Raw genomic sequence first — 22500 nt, 5'->3', positions numbered from 1 at the left:
CACAAAATCCTTCTGACCACTTCAACAACTACTCAAAATGAGCTGTTCTCTGTGTGTTTATTCCTAAATGTTCATACATGTAAGAGTGCTATGTATATGTATGGACTAGTAATTTTGGTTTTACTTTTCATTTTGGTAGGCTGCACTGGCAGAGAGCAGTTTACCATTGCTAAGTAACCCAGGACTGATAAATAACGCATCCAGTGGCTTACTGCAGGCAGTCCATGAAGATCTCAATGGTTCACTGGATCACATTGACAGTAATGGAAATAGCAGTCCAGGCTGCTCTCCTCAGCCTCACATGTAAGTGCAGTCAGCTTTCTTTCAAGAAAAAATGCCTTAGTCTAAGACACAATATTACTCAAAAGAGCTTTGAAAGGTGGTAAGTGAAACATCTGGAGCTATATATTTGAAACTAAACATTTATATTAAAACATTTAAATAGATGAGTCTTCATTTACTTTGTAGTTATTGCTATAAGCTTTTTTTTTTGCTTTTTTTTTTTTAAAGCCTCACCATTTTCCTTCCAAGCTCTGAATGTAATGGGAGGCTGATCTCTGTGGTCATTTTCAGAGCCTGGTTTGTAAGGTATAGTCCGAATGTTCACACTGGAATTAGTTATAATTTTAACTATGACTCGCCGAACCATTTATGAACTGTAGTAGAGATATTGCCCGTTTATATAAACCATAAAATGCAAAGTTTAACTGTTGCGCACAGTTTACATAGAAGCCAGTAAAGTGTAACTTTTTGCCTGTCATATAAATCAGTGTAATTACGTATTCAAGTTTAATTACTGGTGCGTCTGTATTGGCAAGGTTTATATGTTATATTTTATGCAAGACTACGATTCCTATTAATATTTAGCAGCTAACTATATCATTAATTACTCTAAATTCTTTCCCCTACCATCTTTTTAATGGAGCTGAGAGAGTGGAAGTATTAAAAATTGATGTATTGTGGATTTCAGAAATGTGTCTGAAGCTTTAGAAATGCCTGGCCTTAATCAGTGGTGTCAAACATGGCAGTTTCTTGTTTACTAAATAGTAAAACATGTATCTTGGAGGTATTGTTTCCCAGGTTATTTATATAATAATTAGCAGTGTGATATGTAAGTAGACTTCATTTTAAATGTACTGTAAGATGATTTTTAAGTGTATCTAAAATTATGGTGTCTCTTTTTTTTATGTTTTAAAAAGCTGATCTCATTTGCCTTTTTTAATTCCATTTTTTCTTTCACATCTTAAATGTTCATTTTAATTGCTAGAGTGGAATATTTAACAGTAAGAGTAATTGAGACCAGACTCCCTTTTTTACTTATGCTCTAATGTGTTAAGAATCCATTTTGATCTGAGCTTTTTTTAAGAAAATATTTTACTGATTTTTTTCTTCTTTTGTTTGGCATGTTAATATATCTGTGATCATATAGAAATGTTTATTGTCATGCATTTAATTGTTTTATTGCACATTTATTCTACTTGCCTTTGAAAATAATACACTGTGAAAATTCATGTATTTTATCAGGTTCCAAACCATTACTTTTTCAAAATGGAAAAATTTGTCTTTTGGAAGTGTCTTTAGATGTATTAAATAATACAAAAGAAGTAATAAAACTTGAAGTAGAAAGAACATGAATATATGCTCTTGAGAGTAACACTACTCTAAAACAAGTAAAGTGAGCAATCAGACAAAAGTTTTTATATCCCATGCTTTATGCTATCAACCATGCAGTGGGTAGCTTGAGGCCTTTTACTTTTAGCAGTTCTCCTGAGTATGCTAATGCTCTCTTCCTGTATAAAATGCCAAGACAATAAAACTTTAAAGAGCAAACAAGAGTTAGATCATGTGTGTTAAAAACAGCTACTTTACAGAAAAGAATGACACTTGCTATTAAAGTTGTTTTGTAAGTGTTAGGCAGATCTGTTTACATATCCTATGTTGTGTCTGCCATTCTGCTGGATAAACTGTGATATCTGTGCATATGATTATGTAGATATGGCTTCATTTATAGCTGTGTTTATAGCTAAAATAGTGCATATTGAAGTAATTCTTGCCTATAACAAAGGCAAATACCTTAAGTTACACCCTAACTCAAGATTCAACCTTCCTCTCTCATTTTTATGATGTCATTTGTCAAAGTAGGCATTTTCGGGACTTGCTATGTTGATTCCTTTGAAATTTGTGAGGACGCATTGCTCAGTTCTTGACAGACAGGAACAACAGTATGTAAATACCTGAGACACCACTGGAGAAAGGATCTATGCACATTCATCCTTTGCAGCAAACTTAGTGCAAGAATTCTGGGCTTCTGTGAGACCAAGAGCCATTAGACAAAAGATGCAAGCTAGATGCCCACTCGCTTGTGACATTTTCTCCTTTTCTTTGCAGGGAAAAAAAGGGAACAAAAGCAATCTGCAACGAAAGGCCAGGGTAGGGAAAGGCTTGCATGAGAGGCAGAGTACCAAGGCAGAGGAGACCTCTTCCTTGCCTCCATGACCACATTGGTCAGGGACCTTCATTTTTGTTAAAGAGCATTACATAAGAAAATGAGAAAATAGTATAAGTAAAGCAAAACAGAAGTAAAACAAGTGAGGAATATGGTAAAAAACGAAGACACGATTGAAATTTTGCATTGCCCACACAGATAACACAATGTCTTTTTTCTTTTTTTTTTTTATTTAAACTGAAAAATAGTTAATAAACTAGTTTAAAAAAAAGTATTTTATTGGCACAAGCACCTTTTTACTTTCAGTCTCCTGAGAAGATTCACCCAGGAAGTGAACCTTCTCAGGAGAAAGTGAGTTTTCTCACCTAGAGAAGGGTTTGTGAGGTCTGATAATTACTACACTCACCTATAAATTTAGAGGCTCTGTTAATCTCCAAGTAGAATAAACCTCCATCTCCTGATTCCCAGGAAAATGCAGAAGCCACAACAGGAGGTATATGCTGAGCAATGTTGCCTGCCATCCAGTAGGTGCACACATGCAGGAAAAATGGAGCAAGGTATTAAGGAAAGAGGCAAGAGGCTGTGCACAGTTTAGAGATCAAGGCATTCAATTGGGAAGGTGCAGAGCTTGGATTGTAGACAAGATTCTGGAGAGAGGCATTTGTTTGGTATTTCAGCAGCAAATGCAAAAAGAGCCCCAGTGACAAAGTCAAGCATCTTAGCTGGGCATTTGGTTCTTAAAATTGTACTTCCATTTTATCATATATGATAAAACCAAATGATAGCAAAACTATCTGATTTTGGGATGATCATATTAAAGTTTTTAGCATATTTTGTGTGTATGTACAGAAGTCAATATATCTGTGGTTGAGCACTGGAACATTATCAGAGACATTGATTTCTGTTATTGTAGTGTTTGAGCTACTGAGTATCAGAAAGTGGGGAAATTGTTTCAGTTCTTGGATACGAACCTAGTACTTCACATCTGGTTTTGAAGAGACACAGTAGTAAGAGTAGTTAGAGTCATTAATTTACCCATCTCGGACCAGGTATCTTAACATAGGCAGGCAAATCAGCTTCCTTAGAAAATAGTCTCTTGACTAGAGAAAGACAGGAGGTCTAAAACTTCAAGTAACTGTATCACACTTCAATGCTTGTTAAGTGCAGTGAGTCCCAGCCAGTGTATTTAGGGCACTTCAAGATCTCCAAAATTTTGGCCTCAGGTAATGAAATATAATCTGCTCCATTTTTAATGCTTTTTGAATACTTATAAATACCACAGTAAGTTGTAGGTGATCAGTATAACCATGGCCTGGTAGATGGGGTAACTCTTATGTTAATTATTACATAAAGCATCTGAAATTTTATTCTCTGTGCCTCCCAGTTTCCTTTCTGTATCTGATGAAAGGCAGCAATTCCATAGTCCAGGATGCAGCATATGAGTAGTGGAATCTTAACTCCTTGGTTTGCTTTCTGTATTTCAGCAGTATTAAATCCAAATTCTGTCTTTGACTGGCCTTCAAATGTGATTCCTGGTGTGTAGGTGCTGAGTGTTTCCTTGACATAAATCTTCAGTGAGAAAATGTGTTACTTATTGTGAGCATATATGTTCTGTTCAAAATTTAAAATTCTTCTAAGATCAGTTGTCAACAATCAGTATCAGGCAATTGTATTTTAAGTCAATGCTTAAGACTGTTTCTTCTTTCATTATTTTAACATGGACTACTTCTCTAAATTTATTGTGAGTTAGAGCTGATAAGCAACAGGTTTCAAAGCAACAAACAGAGCTGAAGATATTTTATGCACAAAGATTCCTTATTTATGTAAAACTAGGTGCTAGTATATGCTAGTATTGCATAATAATTGTATATGGATGTAACTGTAAGTTCCACAGTACACACCTTTGGAGTAAAAATGCAGCATTTTGAACTAAAGAAATCAAATCCAAACAAGTGCAGTTTAAAGCTGGGTTGTGGGAAACATCAAAAAAAAAGTTTTAGCACTCCTGTAGAAACAACAGCATTGGATGAGACATGACATGATGCTTAGGAACAATAATGACAGTTCATGCATTCCTGAAAACACAACTTCTTTGTAACCTGTATATACTACACAGCATACTGCTGAAGAGCTTTGGTGGGATTTGAAGGTCAGTTCTTTCAGAAGTAATAAATTTATATTTTTAAATGAACCTCAGAATCATAGTGAAATCAACTTTGTGCTATTACTTTTCTTATCTCTATTATACACTCGAGTTCTCACTCTTGGGGATAGCAAATAAGTGATGGAAATCAAGTTCAACTATTTTTCTGGTGTTTGTCTCAGCATTTGTACTAGACTGATTACACTTCAGTGATTATTACCACTGGCACAGACCCGAGTGATAAAACACATATTATTTAGCACATCACTTGCCCCCATGGTCATGGCAAATGAAAAATTTTGCATCATGCAAAATGCCACTTTGCCTCATTGTATGATCCTGGGGGCGGAGGGAGGGGAAGGTATAATTTTAATCTGCAAAATTCTTCATAGCAGTTGAGGAAACTGGAAGAAAATGGTCATGAGAAAACCAGGAAAATGGTAGACTAAGAAAATGTAGTCTTACCATAGGACACAATGGGGCAATTATACCATTCTGATAAAACTCACTGCAACTCATTAAATAAGGAATGGAAGGAGTTAGAAAATGTGATAGAGTAAACAGATATCCCTCTGTGGAGATTTTGAGGAAGGGGCTTGTCACCATGGTTGTCTCCCTGCTCACTCTGTGAGAGTATTGACTGACAGTGCAACTAAACTCATTCTCAACTGACTTAACCAAAACAATCTAGTTTCTAACAGCAGATCCAGAATCCTGGAGTTAATGCCATTCTGATTTTTAGAATTTTAGTTGTTGACAGGTGTTTTAGAAAAGTGGAAACAAGAAATAAGGTTTTAGAGTTGCTTCTCAAAAAGTGAGTCCATACATCATCTCCTATATGAGTATGTTCACAGCTATTGTAGTGCGGTACTACCTAAGACGGGAATTGTTTGAAGCCAAATGTCAAGACACACATATATTCCATGAACTTTAAAGCTGTTTCTAGAAAATGTTATGGTAGGTTGTTATGAGAAAGGATAACTTTTGTCCAAATGAGCAAGAGTAATAGTCAATCTGAAAAAAAAAAAATGAAAGGGAAAAAAATCTTACGCAGTGTAGTCCTTCGTCTTGGATTTTGCCTGGAAAAAGTGAGTTCCAAGCATCTATGGTTTCAGTCACCTTTTCTTTTTATTCTCCTGTTGTTCCCAACCCTACTCCTTTACCTTTTCTCACTCTTGCCCTGACTGGATCATTTCTCTCTGCAGTTCTATCTGCATAATCATCAAACTTGTTATTTTTTTTCAAACTTTTTTATCTTTAAATTTTATTCCCAGAGGCAAATATGATTATTCTGCTCTAAGATCATTTACTTTTGAGGTGCTTCAGTTTGAAAGCATTCCATTGTCAGGTCGTTCCCATATCTGATTATTCCAGTCCCCCACTGTTAAGCTTTCACACCACTTACAGTAGGTTACCTATCATTCCAGTTTTAATCCCTTTCATTCCCTTGTTTCTTTAACTTCATAATGTTATAATGTTCCAATCCCCTGTCTTTCCTTCTTCCTTTTTTTTTTTTTTTTTTTTGTGTTATCGTTTCATTGTCCCATTTCATGATCTCTTTGCATTTACCTTGGAGGCTTGTTCTGTTCTAGGGGACTGCTATGATCCAAGTCTCTTGTTCATTGTATAAGACTTGACATAGTGTATAAGAAAATAAACTTGCGAAACACATCAATTAACAGGGATGTAACAAGCATTATTAAATAGGTGAGAAGCATGTAATTGAGCAGATGAATGTGGTAGCAATTGCAGTATTTCTGGGTATCCTTGTTCATCAAAAACGTTTCACCTAATCACATGATATTTTAATGCCTGTATAATTTAATTTCACACATTTTTATTCATAAATCTAACATAAGGATGATAATGGGCAAAGAGACTTTGTGACAACAATTGACTTTTATTTTTATATGAAGAGAGGAACAGCTAGGAAATGGGACCTTAAAGGTTATAGCTTTTGTCTGAGCATATTTCCATTGAAAGAAGTTCTATTGTGAGAATATGCTGTGAAATAATTTTGGCTTTTGTACAGAGCCGTTTACCTGTGGACACTAATGGAAAAATAAGCAATGATGTTCTGATTAATAATATTTTTCACCATTCCCATTGAAACAACTTTTCTCTTGAATGTTTTCCTAAATATTTCTATTCTCCTTTTTAAAATTTGATTTTACATTACTTTACTTTTTAGTCCATTTATCCTCTATGTTTGCTTCTGTTCATCAATTTACTTATTTTCCAACACTGATGGTCCAATTCTTTATCATTTTGTCTCTAGCTTCTTAAATGTTACATGTCTTACTTTTGATCAGAAGTTGCTGTATCTTTTTTTACATTATTCCGGCCCCAGTTGTTGCACTTCTAGAGCACATTCCCAATGCTCTTAACAAAAAGATCACTCCAGAGATACAGTGCCTTCAGCTGAAAAGAGTCAGATCCCCATAGCATGGCTTATAGAAGTTGGTAGGCTCCTGTGGGACTTCACAGAATCTTTTTGGAAGCTGTCTTGCTGAAAACTTTGTGGTACTGCTATCATGAATTCTCAGTCTATGGACAAGATACTTCTGCTTTTCACATAAAAGGTCTGTATAGGAAAAGGCAGCATCCTAAGTGTTTTTGCAGATGTTAAAAAATTGTTTGACATTGCACAACTAAATTTCTCTGCAAACTCCTAAAATTAGTTCATAAAAGAGTCCTGTCTTTGCACAATGCAAAAGCTGAAATGACAGTGCTGTTAAAGTGTACTTCTAAAACTGCACAGACAGTAACATATTTTATCCACTATTGATGATTGCATTTGTTTTTTAAGTAGCTGTGATATTATAAGCCAAAGTTTTTGAAAATGGACTGTATAAATTTTGAGCATAATAATGCCCAAAATCTGTCTTTAAACTTTCTTATCACATAAAAAGTCAAATAAAAACATGCAATTATATCCAATTGATAACACTTATAGCAGTAGTTTAAATTATGATCCATAAATACAAGCATTCCTTGAAAAATGTAAGACATTATGCTGAGAAGGTGTTATTTGACTATTGCTTAATCTTTAGAATTAATAGAAAACTAGAGAGTTTACACATTTTAAAAGATTAACAATTCGAATTCAGGGTTGGTTTTTTTTAAGACTTTATAGAAAGGCTTATCTCATGTGAAACCCCATGTGTAGGTCACAGTGAAGTTACTAAATTTCAGGACAGCTAAAGACACGATTATACCTGGTAAAGTCCATATGCAAAAGCAAAGTTCCCAATCTTCTGGCGAAGTGCACTTGCATCTAAAAAAAGCCTTTGATTTACATCAGTGCTGGGAATGCATATGTGTGGTACAGTCCTGATGTAATTTCTGTTATGGTTCAAACTGCAAGTATTCTGGTGGTTTTCTCCAAATAAAACAGCAACATTGAAAGTGTATCTTAAATTAGGCTGAAAATATCCAGTAGTCTCCCTCCTATACCAAGATTTTACCAAGTTCATTGTTACACTGTATAAAAAGCTTCTGATTGAGATGGATAAGGAGATATGTTTATTTGATGCAGTATTATGCTATGACAGTAGTAGTCTGGGTAATTAGGGACTTCCCCCAAAATTGATTTTTATTTCTCTTCATGTTTTTCCTCCTTCTCTTCATTCCTTGCAAATTTGCCGTTATCAGACATCATAGCTGAAAAAAATCCCCTCGGAGGTTTTATCTCCTCCTTCTCTAAGAACACAGAAGATAAGAGTCATGTTGTGGGCACCTATTTATTACAATTCCTCTCCTAAAGCTATCGTAGTCCATCTCAAATTTGAAAGACACTGTGAAACTTCATTCCTTTGGTGATTATAAGTGATATTCCAATTTCCAGACTAAATATATTCCAATTTAGTTTCACTGATATGTGTTTTAGTTTACAAAGTCTTTTTTACTCTTCCTCATGTTTCACAAATGTATTCTAGAGAGCACACTGTGAGCTTTGAATCTTTATTTTGTAGACCAAACAGACTGTTTCTGATAGAGCAGACTGTCCATTTTCCTCATGTGTCTACAAGCCATTCCATAAAAAGACAGTTTGTATTTAGTTATGGTGGGTAGGTATTAACAGATTTTTTGAAGAATTCCAGATGTGCTTGTATGTAATGTCTTTCTTCTTTGTCTCTGTTCCTGTGAGGAAAAAGATAATTTCAGCTATATTCAGCTAAACTGTTATGGTTTATTTTAATATACACTATTATGGATGGACTGGGGGCCCTGTTGTGGGAAGTGCTGTACAAAGGCAAAACAAAAAGGTTTGTCAAATCCCTCCCCCAAGCTCTTACAGATTCTAGGGAGTTGGGTTTTGAGAAGGACTTTGAGAAGGACCTTCAGATGCAGTTTGAATAGAGGGTGTATATTATTACAGTTCTGTCCCCCTGTAGAATAGCATCATTTCATTTGGAGAAAGGTTTGACACAAAGCCACTTGCCATTAACTGCACTAGGGGTATATAAAGCCCAGAGGCAAACCATGCCTGGTGGCAGTGACATACTGTGAGATGAGCAACCATCAAGTGGTTTCTGTAACTATCATGCCCTTGAATTCATAACATTATGAGAGAATTAATAATGTGTTTGTACCTATCTGGAGCTACTGGAAGTACAATTTAAACCATATATGTTTTATATTTTATTTTATAGCTAGATATATATAGATATATTAATGACAATTGTATTGGACTGTATATATTTTGTTCACCAGGAATACCCTGCCCTGTGCCCACAAGCTGAAGTCTGTGTTAAGCACAGGCCAAAGTATGTGGTTAAGAGGCAGGATATGTTAATCTAGGCTCTGTGATATCTCAGATATTTCCTAATCAGCTCAGTCTGCAGGCAGGCGATACTTGTGTTTTCTTGTAGAAATGATACAGATATAGCATATTCATCCAATATGCTCTTCACATCAAAATGGTAAATCTGCAATAGTATGAAAATGGGAGGAATGACATTCATATGTTAATATGAATATTCATATGTTAACAGTAAAAGAATCACTGGATGCAGTCTTTCTTAATAGTAGAAGCTGGTGACAAATATGTGCTGACAAAGGTATGTGGCTTTTGAGAACATGCTTAACAGGAATGTTGCAAACTCTGTCTTCCACAGAGTACTTCTGCTTGGTCTTTTCTGAAGACTGGGGAAATACTAACAACACAAGTTTTTTTGAGAAGAGAGGAACTAGGTGGGAAATGATGACAGCCTTTAGAAGATGGTTCAGAGAAGATGGGAAAGAACTTGTCCGTTGGGAATGGGACAAGAAATAATTGTCTGGTATTTTGGCAGGAACAGTTAGGCTAGACACCAGAAAAAAATCCCCACCTTTTTGAATTTAGGATAATAAAATGCTGATAATATGTACCAGCACAGAAAGCCTTTAGAACCACTGATACTGGAAGCTTCTAAGAATAAATTAAAGTAGTCAAAAGTGATTTAGCTATAAATGATCCTATTTTGGAGTAGGGAAAGTAAATTAAGAGGCTTTATGGTCTCTTGAAGTTCCTTCTAACTCTGTTTCCTTTTCTCCATATCATAAATCTTGAAAAAGTAGGGTTTTTTTCATGAATGCCACATTTTATAAAGATAGCTGAATTGTCCATATCCATTTATTTTATAATTTGGAACAGCTATCATTGCAAAATTCTTTTAAGTACTCTTATTTTTAAGATCAAATTGAAAGTTGGCTTCCCAGAGCCAAGATAGTGAGCATAAAATTCAGCTAATATGAGAAATGTCAGCAAGAGTAGTGCAGAAAGTCCTTAACAGGCCAGTTTGACCCAATTGTCTGTGTTGAGTGTGGTGTCTGGTTCTACTTGTTAAATACTGCCATCAGCAAAAAAAACCACAACTGAAGAGCTGTCCTTTCTGCAGGCTTGTTTTAGTAGACTAAGCTAGTCCATCTAGGCCAGCGGTCTTGGGAATCCAGAGAGGTCCCAGCTGACTGGAAGCTGGCGAATGTTGTCCCAATTACCAAGAGAGGCAAGAAGGAGGACTCTGGAGCCTACAGGCTTGTTGGTCTCAATTTAGTGTCTAACAAAATCATTGTTCTGGGAAGTATTGAGAAAAAAAAAGAGGGGGACAACAGTCACAGCCAGCACAGCATCATGAGTGGGAAAGTCAGGCTGTCAAACCTGATTACCTTCTATAACAAGATAACCCACCTGTTTGATCTAGGCAAGCCAGTAGATGTGATCTTTTTGGTCTTCAGTAAAGTTTTTAATACTGTCTTTCACAGGATCCTTCTGGGCAAAGTGTCCAGCACTCAGCTGGAAAAACCCTTTATGTGATGGGTGAGCAAGTGGCTCATGAGTCAGGCACAAAGGGTTACAGTGAATGGGGTGACATCAGACTGGTGAGTTATCACCTCAACTCACTAGTGGAGTTCCTCGGGGCTCCATCCTTGCCCCTTTGCTCTACAAAATCTTCATGAATGACATGGATGCAGGACTGGAAGGGATACTGAGTTTGCCAATGATACTTAACTTGGAGGAGCTGTCAACTCCCTTGAGGAAGTTGTTCCATACTATTTATCTGATCAGCTCTATGTTTCCCAAGAGTTTTATTGATGTAAATGTTTGCAACAGAAATAGAAAAAGAATTTTATATAGTATGTATTTATATTAAAATGTACAAATCCTACATATAGCACAGTCCAATTTTTCCCTCAGCTTTTGCAGGATCATTGAATAGCTTTCCAGATTTTGTGTAGAGAATATCAGTTTTAACCCACAAATAACACTGAGGTACTTAATTGCTGCTGCTAAGTTTCTGTGTAACTGGTACAATTTTTAAAACTTCCCAAGCATTAGTCACTACAGAGCATGCCTGATCCACAGCCTCTTGTCTTGAACTTTGTTGTTTCTGGGTTTGCTATTTTTTATGGTTCTTCAATAACCCCAAAAATATTCACACTGAAATCTCTAGTACTTTGTCATTTTGCTTTGAAATTTTGCCTCAAAAACTTCTGTGCTCTTTCTCCCTAATACTTTTCTTTGTTTAGCATGTTAACTTTAGACGTTTGAACTAGATGCAGTTGACGGGTTGAAAGACTTTAGAGGCCTGTGCCCTAAGCTAATTTCTAGTCAAGTTTCTACTTTCTTGTGGTTCTATCACAGGGAAAATACATTTATTTAGACACCAAAGGGAGCAAGCAAATGTCAAGGATGGGAATTTTAGTAAGAGTTGCTAGAATCAGAAAATCTATGTTAATGTTATCTTCTTAGTCAAAAATTGATTCTTAAAAATTTGGATCCTGTAAGAAGGGCTAATTGTACGTGAGCTTTAAGCCTCATTTGATATTTAAAGAAAGTGTATTCTTAATGTGCCAGTTTTTCAGAAAGATGTCTTTCTCTATGTTCATAATTTAATATATGAGTGCAAATGGGGTATTAATGGCATATTTATAGTCTTTGCCTTTTCTTGCCAAGTCAAAAAGTAATACTAATAATAATTTAAAAAGAGAACCCCAAACAATAGACAAAACACCCAGACCTGCTCAATTTAATTATACATTTCATAAGATTAAAAAATCCTCTGTATGTTTTCACTGCCTATTTTTAATCAATGAAATATTTTATTTTGTTAAAGGAAAATGACATTGTCAAATTAAATCTGTCAAATTTAATCTGTCAATTTATACTCTAAAAATTTTTCTGTACAATGCTAATTTCTTTGTAGTAAGCTAAAAGAACAGAACGTGTTTGATTGTTGGGAATTTTTAAAAATTATTTTGAACACTTTTTCCACTCAGACTCCTTACTATAGAGTCGAAATTCTTCAAAAACTTGTTTTGAATATTTTCTTTTTAATCTTGATATGCCACCAATGGCCATTTTCAAACTTTCCTTCAAAAATAAACTCTGTTTTAACTGTCCCTAATTTGAAGAGAACCAGCTAATAATTGTATGTGCTTGGGCTGGCCCAAACTGATAGGGCAGGAAGCACCAAGCACTAATTCCAGCCTCTTCAGGATCAAATGTGTTTGTATATTTGTAGATAAGCAGATAAGTCATCCCTGAGTTGGGCAGTGCATATACTATAGGAAAGAAAAACGGGAGGTTTGCTCCTAGTGTCCATGAATTAATGGCTAGCTGGCTTCTGCAGTGTGAAGGTCAATATTAAGTGTTAAAGCATTTTTTCCTTTAGATTAATGATAGATGGCATCTTGGAATTACTGAATACTTAATATTTTTAATAGGATTTAAATATATAATAATTTTGAAAATCAGAGCTCATTAACTGTGTAGCATACTGAGGATTTTAGAAACTTCTCTTTTGCAGTTGCTTTATGCCTTTTTATTTTTATAATAAATTAGTCTTGTGATAACTATAAGGATAAAATTATTATAAATCTGCCATTTTAAATTAACTAAATATTAAATCCTTAAGTTTGAAGCAAAGGTGAATGTGTCCTTTTTTCCATGTTTCCACATTTTTCGTATCTCACTATTACTCATATCTCCAAACCTCTACTCTTACGTTGACTCCAGAGGCAGCTAAATTAAACTGATTCAAAGTTCCTCCCACAGGTATGTTTACCATGCCATAGGTCACTTCTGTTGTTCTTTCCAGGATTCTTCTATATGGTTTTTGGGATGAGTAAGTAATAGCTAAAGGGTAGGCAGGTACATTGATTATAGAAGTTGAAGTGAGGGACTACATTATTTACAAATACATAAACATTTTTAATATATTTGTCATTGTCATTGTTCTCTCCTAGTTAGAGTAACATACTGGGTTTTGACTTCTCAAGCAGAAGCACCATTGAAAGATTCATAATATATTTCCCAAGTGGTTATAGTAGATGGACATATATGGGTAGTTTATTTTCTTTCCATTTTTTTTGTCAGCAGTAAATTGATTTTGCCATGAGTTGTGAGCTTTGGATTTTTTTCACAGTTAATTTCACATATAAGTAATCTTTATGTATATCATGTTGTTATCTCTGTTTACATCTTCAGGGCTATTCATAATTCTATTAAAAATAGAAATCAAATGTAGGATCTTAGAGACTTACTGCTAACCTGCCTATGTTGTGACATAATCTTTTGTTCTTAATTGGATTACTTTTATTACTGTCAAATCTTTGTGTCTACTTTTAGTATGAGTTGGATCTTTGGGAGTTTCTCACAGGAATTTGCAAATTTGAATATGCCCATCTGCTCTCCTTGTTTACTGCAGCATTATTCTTAGAAGGCTCACAGAGCAAGTAAAATCACTGGTCTTACATATACTTGTTATTCCACCTCATTCATCTGGTAGAAAAATATGTGTTTCACATTTGGTTATTCCCCCTTCTCCCCAAGCGTTCTGTCAGATGCATTACATATTTTACTTGCATCTTCTGTGAATAAACTTCAAAAGCAAAATCATGTCCTTAATGAAGTCAAGGGGAATTTTGCCGTTGACTTAAATGAGATCTGGAGTTCATCCAAGGAAACTCTTTGTCTTTATGTCTTCAGCTTTCCCTCATTTCTTATTCTGCTTTCAGTCACTCTGAATCATTCCTAATGTCCTTCTGATATTTCTTGTAACTTCTTACAATCCCATTTCTCAATTTCCGTTTCTCAAAATATTTTTATCTTTGTTTTCCCTTTTTTTCCCTTTTTTCTAAATAAGACAAGGAGCTCTCTCAGGTCTGAAATCTTTTTATTTGGTCTTTGAAACTTTTTACACTCTTGCTAATCTATAACATTAGCAAAATCACTAATGTTGAAATTCAGAACAGTTTTATCCATGCAAACACAAGCAAGAAATATTTTCTCATTTATTCTCTCTATTTATGTCAGGACTAATTGGATATGCCCTGTTAACTAATAAGTTTGTGTTTTTTAAAAAGGCTTGGGTTTTATTTTTCTTGCTAATATAAGTGTAATGTCTTAATATTTTCTGCTATCTATATTCCCCTAAACCCCAAAGGTATAGATAAAATCACCCTTTTTTTAGATTTTTTTTTCTTTTTCCTTTTTCTTCATTAAACAGCCCTCTTAGTACTTCCTTTCCAGACACCCTGTATAGCTTGTGGCATACTCTTCTCTTTAAAATAGCACTATGTTTTCTCTTAGTTCAGATTTTCAGGTAATAATGAGTATCTTCCTGCTGTCCCACTTCCCTCTGATATTAGACATACATGGACACTCATATAAAGAGTAGCTTTCCTCTGCTATTTTCATGCTAGATCTCCACATCCAGTTAGTAATTCTTCTTGACTTTTACTCTAGTCTTACATTTGCAATTCCTGGGTATTCTCTGATTTCTCCTGGAATGTAAGAATATGCTGGGTACATATGTATGTACATATGCAAATGTTTGGTTTACATCTTATTTGATGTCCTGCAGGATGGATCTTTTTCTCACTAAGTTTGCAGAAGATACCAAATTAGGGGGACAGTCAATATGCATAAGGGTAAAATGACAATTAGAGGACCTGGGCTGAAGGACTTGGCCCAGAGGAACTTTATGAAATGCCATGCCTTGCACTGAGCCATCTGAGTCCAGTTTTGACACCTCAAATTCAAGAATTACAGCAGAAACTGGGGTGAGTTCAGCATAAGTCTACCCACCTGGTCAGAAAAAGAAGCAGTTGCCCTCTGGAGAGAGCCAGAGAGAGCTGAACTTGATCAGCCAGGAGAAGAGGGGGCTTTGAGGGGACCTGACTCTCAGTACCTACAGGAAGAGAAGCAAGAAGGCTCTTTACTTTGATGGTAGAATGAGAGACAGAGGGCATAAGTTAAAATGAATGTTTCAGACTGGACATAAAGAAGTATGGATATATATCCTCTTTCCTCATGAGGACAGTTAGGCAGTGGATGGGGCTGTTGACAAGCAATGCCATATAGTCCAAATCCTCTAAGGTTTTCCAAATCTGACCAGATAAAATCCCAAGCAATCTGTTGTGACCTAGCTGTGCCTTCTTTAGGCAGTAGGTTCACCTAGAGATATTCTGGAGCCCTTAACCTGCATTATCTAGTGATCCTAGAGTGTGTTTTCTTTAAAACAGAACCACTGAGAGAGTGAGCAGAAGCAACATAGCAATTTTAGCAATCAGGCATAAGCAGAAAGATGTTCTGGATTTTGTTTTACAGGTACTAGTGAAGTCATATCAGGTGCTCACAGAAGGGATGGATCTTAGATGCAGCACTAGCTGAGTTTATTTTTTTTTTCATTTATTAAATAAAGAAAAGTTGTGCTTGCAAGACCAGTTTTTTGCAATCAGTAATTATGGGGTTTGTGATTATTATTTTTCTTTACCCCTGCCCCATGGGACTCACCTCCCTTTTATTCTAGTGTAGTTGAAGGGAGGACATGAAGAACGCTAGCTGCTTCTACACTGACTGCTAAAATTTTATCAACAGATACTATAAATAGGAAAGTCTGGTTTAGAGGTTGTAAAAGCAATAATTGACTTACACAAACTCATTCATTCTTGCTCCTACCTTGCTTGATATGCCAGAGGCACTTTGTGACCATTGATCATTAATTCCATCTTATGCCATCTCCTCTAGAGATGAACTACGGACGAACTTTAGTGGCCTAATTAACTACTCCTGTGAACTTTTATCTCCTGTCAGCATCTGCAGCAGTGCCTGCCAGCTAGGACTGTTTGTTGCCTCTGCTTTCCATTGCCAAGTCAATGTAACTCCCAACTCCACCATGGAAGACTTGAAATTCTTAGTGATGGATAAAATGATAAATAATAGGTATATTTCAAAGGTATGATTAGTGCTTCAGTGTTGCATTTCAGAAAATAAAAGGATGTTACTTCCAATTCTTTTCTCAAAATGGTTCTTGGAGAGCCCAGGATGTAAGGGTGTAATTTGAAAGTGGCAGGTTGATAAAGCACATCCATAAACACCCCCACTGAAGAGTAGTGCTTCTATAGGATTAGAATTATATTTCTGATCTTCTTCCACCAGGATGTTGTAGCTTCACTCTCTCCTTACTGAAATGAGGTAGCACACCCTCAGCTTCCTGTGAAGGGTATGTGACAACAGGACGTTCCTCCCTTTCTTGTTCAAAGCCAGAGATTTGCATATAGGCATTATTTTAACTAGAAATAATGCCACTTCTTCATCATTTCAGTCAGTATGTGTGATAAATACATGGGGAAAGTTTTCTTAAAGGAGAAATAATAATGGATTATCTGACAGTTGTAGCATTACTGAATTTATATTTAATTACTCATCTAATACTTTCTTCCCTTTCTCAATATTTGGATTAGTATGTCCCTATGTGGCTGTACATATTTGCATCAATAAACAGTTCACTTCTACTTAGAAAAAATAATTAAGTCTTTGTAATAGCGTAAAATTGTAGAAAGACTGAGCAAGAATTAGACAACATGAAAATATTACAGGATTTGAGGATTTGTCTAGCAAAGCATAAATATAAAAATTCTAAATCTGAAATAATGGAGTGGAAAAGAAAGTTTTTCTTTCAAAATTGCCATGGACTATCCTACAGATCTATAGCTGTATTGGCAAGATAGGTCCTCCTAAGGATATGGTATTTCACCTCTGTTAGGATAGGGACAGCAATAGAAGTTGTACATAATATATTTCAACAGATTAAACTTGAAAAGTACTTAATGCAAAAAAGTCTTTAGAAAGCAAAAATTATTCAGATAAAAATAAATATTTTAAACCTTGTTCACATATGAAAATATGAAAGCATATATAAATTATTAGATTGGCCACAGAATTATTTGACCTTAGTAGCTTACCTTGTTGGCTTGAACACAAATATTTTCAAACTTCTGCAGTTTGAAGAATTCTGTAGCTGTGGATTTTCTCCCAGTGTTTACTGGAACACTTTGTGTAGCTGAATAAAATTGCACTTGCAGTCCAGGATGCCCACTACATAAAAGAATTGAGAGCACCTGTTGGTAATAAGCAAAAACATAAATAGAAAATGCAGGTGTCTGATGTTAAAAGTTACACTGAAAATGTGAAGTTCTGTAAAAGATACTGTGTTACACAAAGATAGCACTCTGTTGTTTTTTGTTTTTTTTTTTTCATTACTGAAGAACAGTAATTGTGAATAGTGATAGTGAATAGATAGTACAGTTGAAGGAATATCTGCAGACTAACCAGTTGGTTTTGAAGATGTAATGTTTGTGGGCTTAAGGCTGTCTACAGAATTATGAGAAAGAATGGATCAAATGGAACATCAGCTGGTTTGGGAAATAGTTAAAGTTTCTTGAGAGCTACCTGATTATTTAGTTCATATTTTTTAACTCTTAAGAATCTTTATTTGTTTAATGAACAAACATAAACTCAAAGAAAATCAAAGTAGTTTCCCATGACACATATGGCTTACAAATTTTTCAGTCCCAAAGATTCCCCTGGGAAAACTTTCTTCATCTAAGTTTTAGAAAATTCATCGTCTTTATAACTTCTGTATGAAGTCACTTGGAAAGCTAGTGAGTCAATAGTATCAAAATTAAAGTCTCACACAAAATAAGCTTGGGAGGGACTTCAAGACATGATGTAATTTATTGCCCTTTGTGCCATTGAATACCAAAGTAAAAAACTCCCTAGTGTTACTAGGTGCCTAAGTCTCCATAGCAATACAAAATACTTTCAGCTGCAACCCAGCAAAAAGATTATCCTTTCATGATTTTAGACTGATTATTGCAACCCCTGAGTGGAATAAAAAGGCACCAAAAGAGCTTAAAAGAATTACATGACTTGTTGCAAATCATATTCTTGGCTACAAAGCTCACAGTAAGCACATTGACCTAGGCAGCTTCTCTCTCTCAACATCTACCACCACTTCAATACAAAGCCAAAAGCAAAGTATTTTCCCTGCCAGTCAGTCATTACCTTGATTTAACTACCTAAATCTCTCTGTCGTGATGTCCCACAGCACTTTTTCTTATATTATTTTAGCAGAAAATCAAAGATTTTTGGAGGATATGGGCAACGATGCTTAGACGACCCAGAACCCTAGTTGAATCCTGGAATTTTCCTGGCAACTTTCAGAATGAATCACTGAACTTCTTCCCTTTTTTTTTTTCCTTTTTCATTTATACAAATGAAACATGAACTAATGAACTAATTTTTTTTTCCTTCTAATTGCATGAAAGATATACAAGGAAAATTAAATTGTTAAATTTATTGTTTGGAAGAAGAAAAGGATTACTGTAGTTACACAGTGCTGGTGGTTATAAAAGGCATTGTCTGCCTTCATATGTTTTCCAAAGAAAAATTTGATCTTTTATTCAAAGTTTAGATGAGTGCTATTTTGCTAAAAAAATCTGAAAATTGTTGTAATTATTTATATTTCCATGTCCTGAGTTCTCACTGCTGTTTCGCTTTATTCAGTATCCCGTTACATTAAAGTTGATGTGAAGTGCATCCACTGTAGAAAATGTGCTATTCATTATTGAGAATATTGTATCAGGTATATCTTCTCCTTGTTGACACCAGCTCCACTCAATTTAATTAAGAAATCATGTACTTGGTTATATGATCTGGTTGTTTTCTTGTCAGCAACAGCACACGTTCTAATGTTTAGAAATTGAATGTAACACTTGTTTTGTTGCTGTTGTCTAGATTTTAGCAGGATTTTAGTAACTATCGCACTAAACACATTTTCCCAAGGTGGGATCAGGCTTATCTTCTGCAGAATTCAGAAGACAAGTTTGCATTGTATCAGATGAGTTATTGCAGACTTTGAGAATTTGGCTTCATCCCTAAATATTTGAAAGTTACTTTACGCATTCCTTCCTAGTAGATATTTATCCCTCAGCTGCCTGTCCCGCTATCTTTCTTTTTCCTCTGAAACCACAAAGCTCTTCTCCAAAATCCTACGGTCTTCATAAGGCCTTTATAAGTGTCCAGCCACTGTTACCTGTCTCCTGGCAGTAATTCCAGGTAAATATTAGAAATGGTGATTTCTTTAAGGATACAGTATGCAGTTGTAATTTGCCAGTTAGTTGCAAGGAGTGAGAAGAATCTTCATATGAAGCTGTAAAGCATGCAGAAGAGTAAATGTTTGAGGCAGACACAGAGAAAGAGGAACTTCATGTTCTGCAATCTATGAGCAAAGAAAAAGCAATGTATTGAGTAGGCAGATCTGCATGATATTAGAATCCTTCTTTTGTATTGAAAACATCTCTCACAGAGCAATACTTTGAAAGTGCTGGGGTACAGGAAAAGTCTTCTTTATAATTGTAGATCCATCAATTGTAAAGGTAATCCATGGAAATGAGGATGTTCATTTGTTTATATCTTTACCAAAAAGTTCTTTGAAATCATTTAGGATAGCCATATTTTTTTTTTTTGCTGCTGCTGCTGCATTCATCTCCTTGCTTTTTGTTTGTGACCTTGCATTCGCACCCTGAGCTCAGGTAAAGGTGTATTCTGCCAGCATTTATTCAAAGGAGACAGGCAATTTGATGGGAACATTTGAACATGGTGTCGTAGTGGTACTTGCTAAGAGATGTCTCCATCATCCTTTTATTATCCCAAAGAGTTAGGAAGGCCTTAATATGCTTCTCACAAATGTATACCTAACTCCAAGAATGATTTGGGAAAGGCCCACAAAGATGGGGACTCTAGGCATCCCCAAAAACCTGGTTCAGTGCTTCACTGTCTGTACTAATTTTTAACTCTAGCATCTGACCAGTTGCTCTTTCTATAACCTAGGACATCTATTTTTTCAGCCTTTCATCATGTAACAGTTTTTTTTCCTAATCCTCTAGCAGGGTTTCCTCGAGTTGTTGACATCTATGAAATTAATAACAACGTCCTTCATTGTATCTTCATTGTAATTAAGAAAAAGTACTGACTAATTCTGAACATGATTGGTTTATCAAGAAATTATGCTAAACTTTCCTAAAATACAGATTCCAATTATATAGTAGATCAGAAAGTTTTGATCACAAGTCCAAAATCACTACACTATGACATGTTTTAGGATTTGAGTAGCATATATATTAATAAGAAGTCATGGAACAGAAATATTTATTCAGAATTTTTGTTTAAATACTCAGTACTTCACATGGGAATTTGTTCTTAGCACAATGCTCCTATTGTGCAACAAAATGGTAGTGCAAAATTTTGCAAATATTCACATTTAAGTATATTTCTGTCTGTATATACATAAATCTTCAAATCTTTTGCTTGTGGAAAAGAAAAAGGAAAGCTTTTTGGTTTTCATACATATCTTGCATAGTTGCTTCCTCAGAACACATATAAAGTACATCTCTAACCAAGGTTCATGCCTGTACTTTGCCTTTCAACCTTTGATTTTGAAAAAAAACTCTAGGGTTGAGAGAATTGTTTGTTTCATGAGCAAATGTGTTACTCCTTGTATTTGCTCTTCCAGAAAGAGATGCTTGTATGGCAGTGTTTTCTAAAACTTAGAAAGCTTTCTTAAGCTTCTGACAGAACGTACTATGAAATTTATTTCTGTGTGGATGCCTGAACTGCTTGATTTTTAGTCTTGATTTACTGTTAATCTGTAAGAAAGTATAGTTAAAAAATCTTTTTATTCGTGATTAGCCCTTTAAGATATTAATCCTTCCAGAGATTAGTCATCAAATTAATCTTTGAACTGTCCTTGCAAAAATGTAGTCCTCAATAGTAAAAAATTACAATACAAGAGGAACTTATATCTTAATGTGTAGTGCATTTGAATGGCTATTTGTTGTTATCCTGTCTGTTTATACAGTGGCTGCATTCCAACCACTGAAGTGCAATAAAGCAACCTGGACACCACCCTCAAAGGAATTGAATGCATTTGGGAAAAAAGTTCTGTAGTCAGAACTTAAGCATGGAAACAAAGGTATAGCAATGAGTCATAGAATGGTTTGGAATGGAAGGGACATCTAAAGATCATCTACTCCACCCTCTCTGCCATGAGCAGGGATATCCTTCATTGAATTGATGAAAGCCCCATCCAACCTGATTTTGAAAACTTTCAGGAATGGGCATCTACAACTTCTCTGGGCAATCTGTTTCAGTGTCTCACCATCCTCATATAAAATAGTTTTTCCTTATATCTGATGTGAACCCACTCTCCTCGAGTTTATGAATGTTACCCCTTCGTCTGTCACTACAGGCCTTGGTAGAAAGTTCCCATCTTTCTTATACACCCCCTTAAGTATGGAAAGGTCTCCTGGAGCTTTCTCTTCTCCAGGCTGAACAACTCCAACTCTCTCAGCCTTTCTTCATAGGAGAGGTGTCCCACTGACTGTTTTTGTGGCCCTTCTCTGGATCTGCTCTAACAGGTCTATGTCTGTCTTGTACTGGTGACCCCTCCAGTGGGACCTCATGAGAGCAGGGTACAGAGCGGGGTGGGGAGGCGGATCACTTCTCAAAATGCTAAGCATGCTTCCTTTTATGCAGTCCAGGATACAATTAGCTTTCTGGGTGGCAAGTGCACATTTCCAGCTCATGTCCATTTTTTCATCCACCACTATCCCCAGGTCCTTTTATGGGTTTCTGGGTGGCAAGTGCACATTTCCAGCTCATGTCCATTTTTTCATCCCCAGGTCCTTTTATGGAGATAGCCCCAGGGCTGCTCTCAAACCCTTTAGCCTCCAATCTGTTTTCTATTGGGGATTGCTCTGACCCAGGTGCAGGATCTCATGCTTGGTTTTACTGAACTTCTAAGGTTCATGTGGGCTCACTCCTCAAACCCTAAAGGTGCCCCTGGATAATATCCCTTCTCTCCACCAAATTAGCCACCACTCAGCTTGGTGCTACTGACAGCCTTGCTGAGGGTGCACTCAGCAAATCCCACTGTGTGTCACAGGTGGAGATATGAAATAGTGGTGGTCCCAGTAAGGACGACTGAAAAATCCCAGCAATGAAATAATATGGTAGGTGTAACAGTGCACAAAATGCAATTTCTTGGGAGCAACAAAGGAAAACAAATATTGTGATAATAGT

At 35.7% G+C, this 22500-nt stretch overlaps 1 protein-coding gene across 7 annotated transcripts in view; it reads left to right on the top strand.

Moving 5' to 3' along the window:
- FOXP2 (forkhead box P2) overlaps window positions 1-22500 on the top strand; it is a 407162-nt gene that overhangs the window by 376925 nt on the left and 7737 nt on the right. For all 7 annotated transcript variants that reach the window (XM_039726874.1, XM_039726869.1, XM_039726875.1 and 4 more), the window contains one exon: window positions 140-303. In XM_039726874.1, coding sequence (XP_039582808.1) covers window positions 140-303 — 164 coding nt within the window. The remainder of the gene's footprint in view (window positions 1-139; window positions 304-22500) is intronic.

This window comes from Passer montanus, unplaced genomic scaffold (assembly GCF_014805655.1).
Source record: "Passer montanus isolate IOZ18808 unplaced genomic scaffold, ASM1480565v1 scaffold6, whole genome shotgun sequence".
Classification (NCBI taxonomy): Eukaryota; Metazoa; Chordata; class Aves; order Passeriformes; family Passeridae; genus Passer; species Passer montanus.
Note: the sequence above shows the minus strand (reverse complement) of the source record. Positions and strands in the feature narration are given on the sequence as shown.